Source organism: Microcebus murinus, chromosome 11, assembly GCF_040939455.1.
Source record: "Microcebus murinus isolate Inina chromosome 11, M.murinus_Inina_mat1.0, whole genome shotgun sequence".
Lineage (NCBI taxonomy): Eukaryota > Metazoa > Chordata > Mammalia > Primates > Cheirogaleidae > Microcebus > Microcebus murinus.
In genome coordinates, this window is record NC_134114.1 from 32407174 (window position 1) to 32417927 (window position 10754).

General features: G+C 33.7%; 1 protein-coding gene across 4 annotated transcripts in view; it reads left to right on the top strand.

The window, feature by feature from the left end:
- Positions 1 to 10453, top strand: part of GHR (growth hormone receptor) — a 256405-nt gene extending 245952 nt beyond the window's left edge. For all 4 annotated transcript variants that reach the window (XM_012777771.3, XM_012777772.3, XM_076007995.1 and 1 more), the window contains 4 exons: positions 536 to 701; positions 2591 to 2681; positions 7040 to 7109; positions 7443 to 10453. In XM_012777771.3, the coding sequence (XP_012633225.2) occupies positions 536 to 701; positions 2591 to 2681; positions 7040 to 7109; positions 7443 to 8411 (1296 nt within the window). In that variant the 3' untranslated portion in view covers positions 8412 to 10453. The remainder of the gene's footprint in view (positions 1 to 535; positions 702 to 2590; positions 2682 to 7039; positions 7110 to 7442) is intronic.
- Positions 10454 to 10754: the final 301 nt, after the last annotated feature.

The following is a 10754-nucleotide window of genomic DNA, read 5'->3' on the forward strand; positions in this document are numbered from 1 at the left end:
AGGACCCTTTATAATTCTGTGATTATATGAATAGTTACCCAGAATTTCCACAGAACACAGATATATTAATAGAACTTGCTATGGCTATAATTTGTTTTGGTGTGGAATACGTTTGTTTTTTCTATTCTTATGTCTCCTCTTACACAAAACTGTAATATCCCAGATATGTAGGTGACATATCTGTAGCCATCTTCATAGTTCTGACATTCATAATAATTCTATTATGCTTTAATCTTAGTATATCTGGCAACCTAATGCAAAGATATAGCTGTATTTCTTTAAGCCAGTCTGTCATATCTTTGGCTTTATAACGAAGAAAATTTGAGGTCTATTATCCATTTAACAAAATAGTTATGTAATTATTTGCCTCCATCTTCCTATAAATAGGAAACTCTCACAATGCATTTTAACTCTCACAATGCATTACCCACTTTATAGAAATCCATTCTGAATACAAGTGGGGGAACTTCCATAGAGTTTATTTATTGGGTGGTTGAGTCTCCAGCCAATAAGCTTTTATATTTTGTCTTGAAAGATGGACCCTGTCTTGTCAACATCAGTTCCAGTATACTCGTTGAGACTGGATAAAGAATATGAAGTGCGTGTGAGATCCAGACAACGAAACTCTGAAAAATATGGCGAGTTCAGTGAGATGCTCTATGTAGCACTTCCTCAAATGAGCCCATATGCATGTGAAGAAGGTAAAAAAATAAGATTAAAATGGCAGCTAACATGGCTTTTGTTAATATAAAAGTTGATACGCTATCAGCGTGTTATCCAGATCAAGATATATAAACATCAAATATCAGAGTGTGAGAGCACAAGCTCACTATCTGTAGCACATATTATCCATTGCAAAAGCAGAAGGAGGATTTAGTTTCTGAATTATTTAATTCAGGGAAAGTCCTGGAGTAGGAAGTTTAGAGATGGGAAAATGGTGGTTATCTATGGATAGTGGAATTTCAGGTGATTCTTTTTTCTTTTTATATTTCTATATTTCTAAAATGTTTAACAATGAGTCTGTTTTGAATTTATAATCAGAAATAAATGTTTTTCTAATGGCTAGGGAAGAAAGTCTGTATCTATATAGATGGATGTGTATGTGGTATGTAAGAAAAGCCTAATAATGAGTCAGCATAGGTAGTCAATGGCAAGTGTTTATTGGTTTTAGAAAATAGAGGTGTGGCTTTTACCTAGAGAAAGGCCTAATGAATAGTGTCAGGCTCAAAGGAGATGTGGAACATCTGAAGACCCCATGTAAGAAAACCACAAAGATAATTAAAACTTGTTAAATTGAGACCTATGAATTCAGAATAAAAGAATTAAAACTTTTAGATACTGAAATAAAGAAAAGTGATTCATAATGAGCAGTAAATATGTAGTACTACGACTCATCCTTCTCAAATGGAAATTGGCTATAGCCCATCTTCATTGAAAACAGAAAGTTTTATAGGGCCATATGAGGAGTTAAGGTTTATTAATAAAACAGTCACAAGCTACAGAGAAATTAAATTTATATTTCTGCATTTACTATGAAAATAGAATCTCGTGATACTAAATAACACTTTGGTGAAAATTTTTATAGCACCATCTTTTCTAAACTCAAGATAACCGGCTTCTTGTTTCGGAATTCTGGTTTAAAAAGTACAATTTCCACATGCCCTTTAAGCTTAATATGGTGGCATTTAATTCATGTAACATAGATTCTTTTTAAACTGGCTTTTCCTTCCATGTTAAAAGAATAAAGAAGCGGCAGCTGTAACTTTATGTTATGCTCTTAGATATTCATTGATATAATATTATAGATACCACAAGATGCAAAATGGTATTCTTTCCCCTACTAATCCTTTAAAATGCCCATAATATCTCCTTGGGGGATTTTAATAATTATTAAATAAGAAAAGACTATTACAGCATAAAAGCCTACTCTTAAACAAGCAATGTCAAGGTAAATCCCACCTGTTTTTTTTTAATTAAAAAATGATTAGCCTCTGCCACTGTGGTAAGAATTTTGGCAACAAACTGCAAGGTAGTTGGGAGGCACTTATTCTTAAGAAATGTAGTAGAAGTTTTACAAACAGATTCCCCCAAGAGTCCCCCAAGTCCGATAACAGAGTATACTAAAACCTGAAGATGGGAACCTCAGTGGTGATCTTTCTGCCAAGGATATATACGAGCATATAAAAAATGTTATTAGCTTAGTAATTTAATTTATAAACATATATTTAAAGCTGAAAATATATGTTCCACATTTCTAAGAAGTTTCTGTCATGATTCATAAATAAAACATCTGCCCCTATCTTTTGAAGAGATCCTCAATCTGGAGGCTAAAAATATCACTACACTTAAAAAAAAAAAGAAACAAGTTATTTAGGTAGTATGTTAACGAATAACACCTTTTTACTAGAGCCGAAACCTTTGATGATACTCTCTGGGCACATAAGATGCTTAAAGCAAGTTATTTTGTTTAATATGCATTGTGTTTGAACTATATTTTGAAAAATATTTTTATGTGAAAAACAAAAGTGAAATGTAAACTTTGCTTCACCTATTCATAATTCTGTGAGTGAAATATTCTTGTGTGTTTCAGATTTCCAGCTTCCGTGGTTCTTAATTATTATCTTTGGACTATTTGGGCTAATGATCATTCTATTTGTAATTGTATTTTCTAAACAACAAAGGTAGGTATGAAATAGTCTTCTTTATATATTTTTGCCAGTTGTCTAGATTTCCATGTGTGTTTCCATTTGTTATTTGATATTTTCTTTTGTAAATTATGAGTGGAAATTTTAATTAACCCAGTAAACTTTTATCTCCAGTTATACATGTATCATTTATATAAAACTCAATTCATTGTATTCATCACAGAAAACTTACATGTTTAGATTCTATCTGGGAAGTTGTACAGGACATTAAGAGGCTTAGGCTGATGACTAAGCACACCTTGTAATATGCACCTCTTTATACAAGTCCTCAACATTCATTCCAGAACCCGAAGCTTTCACCGAGCCTTCGGTTGAGTCTGATGCCATCCTTATATACAGGCAAATTTTAGTGGCAAACTAAAGGTACTTACATAATTCAAATAAAACCTTTTTAGATTTCATATGATGATGATTTCAAGTAAATTCATGTTTTATTCAAAATATTAGTATTTGGATATTTATGATTTTATATTTTATCTGTATTTGTAAATACAAATAAAATTCTTTCTAAGTTGGAAGATATTCCATTCTGCATTCTCTTGGAGTCAATAAACATGAGTTCCAATTCTTATTTTGCCACTACTTTTTTGATCTTGCTTGAGTCCCTTAACCTCTTTGGACCTCCGTATGCTCTTGGATAATATGAGGGTGTGGGTTATATGAACTTTACATTTCCCTGTAAATGTGGGATGCTATTATTCTGTTTTTCTTCCTGAAAGAAACATAGTACACACTACAGGAAAATTTTTTATACAAAATATAGGAAAAGTGATTGGGACAAATTGCCAGTTTCTTACATTTAGGGTATTTTTTTTAAGTCCCTGGGTAAATTTTTCTCCTTCTCCTAGAATTGAGTGACTAACTCTCTCAGGTTGCCTGAGACTCTTCTGGTTTTAGCACTGCAAGTTCTGTGTCACTGGAAATCTTTCACTTCCAGGCAATCAGGCGAGTTAGTCACCTGACCTAGAATTGAAAACAAGTACTCCAACTAAAGCCAAGAGAACCAATAAATCAAAATGGGATACATGGGCATATAGTGTAAAAGCTTTTAATTTGTTTTTTGAGATAGTACAGCATTTGTAAACTTTCAAATAGTATTTCATTAGCAAGAAGACTTCTTGGAATACTAGAGTTCTAGAGTGTCAAGCATGCTAAAAATCTGCAACTGAGTGCAGAAAGGATTGTTTTCAGTAGAGTTTCACATCCAATTTTCTAATGTAAATGAATGGGAAAGCAAAATTCACTCTGCAGAATTTTATTTTCTACCTAACTTTCTAGCAACATTACTATTTTATAAAAACAACTGTTGTTATTAATCACTATAACACAGTTTTCAGTTGTTTGGGGAAAATAAATAAATAAATATATTTTTAGAATTTTAAGTAATTTCTGTATTTACTTACTACCAACAACAAAAGGGCCAAATTGTGTGATTTGTATTTAACTCATACTAGTTTTGAGCCCAGGGGCTCTTGAAGCATATATAACTCACACATCTCTTCACCTTGAGAGCCGCAAGAACTAGTTTTCAAGTTGCATATAACTCACACATAGAAAACAATAAAAAATAACAGATTTTTATTGTTAAAAATTATTGTTTTAAATTAGAAAGGATTGTTTTGTTTTTGTAGTTCTTATTCTATTTTTGTAATAAAACACCCTGGCCCCAAGGAAAAAAAATGATTTTTTTAGGTCTGTCAGTCAATGTGTTAATTATTGAAATAAAAAGGTTATTGATTTGGTTAGAAGATCAAAATAAGCATAACATTCCTATTAGCCTAGTGTTGATACAACATTAGGTGAGTGTTAACCTTTAATATTCTTTTTTGAAATTTCTCCTATCTCCTATCTAAACTTTTTATATGAGTTTATTTTTATGTTCTGTTTGTTTGAATTGAAAGAAAGAGCACAATAATTTCTGTAACTTTTTATTACAGTGCAGAGGTATTATTATTATTACAATATTACACTGTAATATACAAGCCAACCTAAAGACATTCTCAGAAACATATCTCATCATAACCTGAGGACGGCCTATGATTTGTATTTAAATACAAAGTCATAAACGTAGTTTCATGATAGCAAAGTCACAAATGTAGTTTTAAGCCGGGTAATCTTTACTCTATATTGGTTCCCACCATAAAACCCACCCAACCTTAGAGCTATTACTAATTGAGGAAAGAAATAGCTGAATCAGCATAAAACAGAAGTTGCAAACTGAAAGATGAATTCACTCTGCAGATCAATGTTTTCTTGTATTATTTCACTTAGTTTTTGGTTTTGGAGTAAAGATTTTGCTATAATGTGTTTACAAAATAGAGAGTTTTTGCAGATTTCTGGATTATCTTTTAAAACTAAAAGATATACTGAAACTAGAGTGATGTTCCCACACGGCAGTATGTGTTGAAGTGGAGAACCAGCTGTTTCATTTGGGAAGGGTATACATTCTTCAGTTTGCCACCATCTTCATTCCTCCTGATGACATTGCAATTGGCCTGCTTCATTCCCATGCATGACCTGCTTGGGTCCTTTAGGTTTCAAGATCTGCCACTGTGGCATAAAGACACTACTGCTCCTAGAAAACCAGTAACATATGCCTACATGCATCATCCTCTTCAAAAAGTAGAGACACACAGGACAAAGTCAAATTTTAGCCATTTGGCAATTTTTGCTTCCTGTAATTAGGGTTTTGTTACATCTTTTTAAGTTTTTGAAAATTTGAAATAGGCATTTAGTGATACAGAACTAAATAACACAGCAGCATGACAGTCAAAGAGCCCACGTTTTGGAGTCAGGTTCTGTGGATTGAGCCCCAGCTGTGCCAAGTATTAGTGCATTAATTGAACGTGTTTCTTAATTCTCCGAATCTTTGCATATATAATATCATCTGCCTCCCTGATAGTTACAAGGATTAAATGAAATATTTAGTGCAGGTGTCAAAAAACTTGTTTTATAAGGAGTCAGTAAATTTGGAGGCTTTTTGACCCATGCAGTCTCTGTCACAACTACTCAACTTTGCCACTATGGCATGAAAGCAGCCATAGACAATATATAAATGAATGAGGATGCTTGTGTTCCCATAAAACTTATCTACAAAAACAGGTGGCTGGCCAGATTTGACCTGCAAGACCGAATTTTCTGATCCTTAGTTTAGTGCAAAGTATATCCCACAATGTCTGATTTATCAGAAGCATTCAAAAATGGCAGTTATTAATAGCTTATAGTATTTATTTCTACATCTTCTATTAATTAGTAACAATGTGTGCTAACATTGAATAAGCATAGTAGAGGTGGCTCAAATTTGGCTTATTCCTTGGATTAGGTATAATGGCAGATGGAAATATTCAGAGAATTTGTTCCTTATTGAATAGACTAGACACTGATATTCAAAAATCAGGTTACCATCTCTGCCCAACAGTGGCATCTCTAAACACTTAGGAGTTTTTTATTTTAACAATAAAATGAGTTGGTTGGAATGTATAGTCTCAGAGCTTTTTTCCAGAGCTGCAATGTTGATCTTGAAATGTAAATTCCAGTAACACTAATGAACAAAATAAATGATTCATTCAGATTTATTCATGAAATGTTTATTGAGCACCTTCCATGTGCCATGAATTATGCCAGTGCTAGGTATACGGGAAGGCACCAGACAGGCAGGATAGACATTGAAATGAATTACAGCCAAAAATAAATATTAGGAACAGAAAATGTAAATAATTCATAGAATTCTGTATATAAATCCATGCTGATTAGTTAGAGATAGTTCAAATTTAGTCTGTCTCATCTGAAATGAACCCTGCAGTAACACTCTGGTTGATGAGGTCATTTTGGATAATGTTATAATTCATGTGAACTGTGTAGTGCTGTTTCATCCCAGTCTACTCTTTTACAAGAGTGTGAATAATTTTGGCTCCATGTGGATTGGCTCTTTCTTCTTTCTTTTCTCTACAAAATAGTGATGAGATGTAGGTTAAAATTGCCTTCCTTATAACTGACATGAAAATTGGCTTCAGATGGAATTAAATTTCTGACTCCCAAATACTAAAGTTGGTTCTCAATAAGAAGCATTAAGAAAAAAAAAAAAAAGATTATGGGAAAACCACATTTTATTTAAGTGCACTTCAGATGAGGGCTTTTCTGTTATTCTTTTTCTTTCTTCTACAATTTTTCTTTATCGTATACTGCTTAATATTTTCCTTCTCTTTTTCATATTCCAATTATATAAAGTAGTAGAATATCTGGATTAATAGTATTGCCAATATTTTATTTCTTTTTAAATAAGAGAGTGTGTAACTTTTAAGATATGTCAAACCAAAATTTTATTTGTTTTGAAGGATTAAGATGCTGATTCTACCCCCAGTTCCAGTTCCAAAGATTAAAGGAATAGATCCAGATCTCCTCAAGGTAATTAATAAATCTATCTAAATTTTAGATAGCACTAAGTGACACCTGAAGAATATTGTCATATGTTGAATGTTTTTTGCAAGCTGTAGATATCACATTTGATTTTTTTTTGTACCCCATCTCCTGGAGAAATTTTTAAAAATATTACACCTCTTAAAACTATGAAAATGTATGTATTTAAGAGTCCTACACTAATTTACTTTTTGTTATTATATGTTCTTGTTACTGTTGTTCTTATTGTAACCATAATTTAATCTCTGAATGTTATTTGCTCAATCACTCAATCATTATGAGTTTCTTTTCATAAATCTTTATTTTCTTTCTGTTTCCTAGGAAGGAAAATTAGAGGAGGTAAACACAATTTTAGCTATTCATGATAACTATAAACCTGAATTCTACAATGATGACTCTTGGGTTGAATTTATTGAGCTAGACATTGATGACCCCGATGAAAAGGCTGAAGGATCAGACACAGACAGACTTCTAAGCAATGACCATCATAAATCACTTAATATCCTAGGGGCGAAGGATGATGACTCTGGACGTACCAGCTGTTATGAACCTGACATTCTGGAGACTGATTTCAATGCCAGTGACATGTGTGATGGTACCTCAGAGTTTGCTCAGCCACAGAGATTAAAAGGGGAAGCAGATCTCGTGTGCCTTGACCAGAAGAATCAAAATAATCCACCTTACTCTGACGCTTCCCCTGCTACTCAGCAGCCCAGTGTTGTGCTAGCAGAGGAAAGCAAACCACGACCATGTCTTGTTGGAACTGAGTCAACTCATCAAGCTGCCCATAGTCAGCTAAGCAATCCAAGTTCACTGGCAAACATTGACTTTTATGCCCAGGTGAGCGACATCACACCAGCAGGGAGTGTGGTCCTTTCTCCGGGCCAAAAGAATAAGGCAGGGATATCCCAGTGTGATGGGCATCCAGAAGTGGTCTCACTCTGCCAAGCAAATTTCATCATGGACAACGCCTACTTCTGTGAGGCAGATGCCAAAAAGTGCATCGCAGTGGCCCCTCACATTGAGATCGGATCCCACGTAGAGCCAAGCTTTAACCAGGAGGACATTTATATCACCGCAGAAAGCCTTACCACTACTGCTGGGAGGTCTGGGACAGCAGAACGCGCTCCAGATTCTGAGATGCCTGTCCCAGACTATACCTCCATTCATATAGTACAGTGTCCACAGGGCCTCATACTCAACGCGACTGCCTTGCCCTTGCCTAACAAAGAGTTTCTCTCATCGTGTGGCTATGTGAGCACAGACCAACTGAACAAACTCATGCCATAGCCTTTCTTTGATTTCCTAAGAGCTACATATTTAATGGCAAAGAATTGGCTAGGGTATGAATGCTTAAACCAAATCAATGTTTAAACCCTTTTGGGGGTTGCAGGATGGGAGGGTGAGGTGTGGATTCTAAATGCCTTTTCCTGAAATATTGAAACATGATATTAAAAAGAAAAAATAAGAAGAATGCTTAATTGGATAGATATTACTATTATGAATTGTAAATATTTTAAATAATTGTCTCAAAGACTGTTTAGTGGCAGTGATTGTCTTGTTATTGTGGGTGTTAATTTTGTGATACTAAGCATTGAATGGCTGTGTTTTTAATGTATAGTAAATCATGCTTTTTGAAAAAGCGAAAAATCAGGTGGCTTTTGCAATTCAGGAAAAATGAATGCAAATCATAGCACAGGCTAATTTTTTTCTTTTTTAAATAATTGGAAACTAAAACTATAGGTAAGAAGGCAAAAATAGTTTGAATATTTAAAACATTTATTTTGACATGAAATTGATAAAGATATTTTTAATAATTTAGATTTCAAGCATGGCTATTTTATATTACACTAAACACTGTGTACTGTAGTTCATGATTACCTATCTAAGGAATGTAACAACTACAGTCTAAAGCTGGTTTAATGTTTTTGTCAATGAACCAAAAAAAAAACCAATATAAGTTAGTTTTTTACAAGGCCTTTTATACCTCTCCAAACTCCTTAAACAATTCTAAAATGCTGTAGCAACCTGCATTATTGGAACATACTTATTTTATCTGAATTTTTAAACAGATATTTGTTAATTTAGAAAACCTTAAAATATTTGCACAGATCAACTGACCATGAACCAAAAACAGCAAAAGCAAAAAAAAAAAAAACTTTCTTCAACAAATTTTGGTTCATGCCAAAGAGCTATATGCTAAGAGAAGTAGAAGTTATAGCTGGTTCATCTTGACCAGGATGCTAAAGTGTTGCAGTTGCTCGTGGAGCAAGTTTTTTAGTGTGCACAGATGATAAGAAACTCTATAACCTATAAATACAGTGGAATTTCTACAAACCCAACTGGGTTTTATTTCATAGTTACCTAAGAAGGGAATAAGGTACAAGAAGTATTTTGTAAGTTGAAGCAGGTTGAATGAAGTTAACCAGGTAATGGAAGGAAGAGCTCAAGAAATAGATTTTTGTTTTACAGCCTATAACCAGACATTTTCATGTTAACGAGGGACAAAAGAAACAAGGATTCCAATCCCCACAGATAACTCAAAATTATTTAAACCAATAAGAGAAATTTTCTTTCTCACCAAACCTTTTATACAATTTATTTAAAATAATAAAAGAAGGAGTTTTATCATTTTTTATTTCCTCTCCAAAGCAGTCAATTAGAAGAAAAAGAAGGTGCCTGAGTAATTTATAAATTATTTTCTAATCCCTTAATATCCTAACCATCATTCTTAGGAACATTGGGATAGCTTCCAAAAGATTTGTGATAGAGAGAAGAATAATCTCATCTCACTGAAAAATATTTCTCATCTTTTTAAAAAGCTTAAAACTTTGAAGTTATCTTTAACTTAAATAGTATTTGCCATTTAGCTCCAACCTTTTCAGGAAACAAGCTTAATGGGTTGGTAATTTTAAATTCCCTCTTTCTTTCAGGAAGGACTATGAAAGGCTAGAATCGGGTCTTTAAAGTTCAATATGTTACTTTGTATAATAATAGATGTTTAATAGATTTTCTGCTACCTTGCTGCTATGGTTTTCTCCAAGAGCTACATAATTTAGTTTCATATAAAATATCATCAGTGTAGAACCTAATTCAACTTAAAGCTGTGTGTTTGGAAGAACTATCTTACTGTTTCACAATAGGCTGACAACATTTCTATAGCCAAAAATAGCTAAATACCTCAATCAGTTTCAGAATGTCATTTTGGTACTTTGCTGGCCACACAAGCCATTATTCACTAGTATGACTAGTTGTGTCCTGCGGTTTATATTTAACTTTCTTTATGTCTGTGGATTTTTTCCTTCAAAGTTTAATAAATTTATTTTCTTGGATTCCTGATGGTGTGCTTCTGTCGAGCTTCAGTCTGAAATGTCGGTTCTTGGCACACTCATGCAGAAGGATGACCAGACGCACCAAAGTAAGGCAAGCACAAAAATTAGGTTAATTGAGGAAAGATAGGATTATAGAGCAAGAGCAAGATATAGGTTTACAGAGTGAGATACATACGCCACAGAAGACAACTGGACCCATTGTCACAGCAAATGGGAAGGAGCAAAAAAGGGGCTTAGTTTGGTGTAGGTCTTGGTTTATAGTGCCTAGATTGGGACCTCCCTCATGGCTCAGACGTCACCA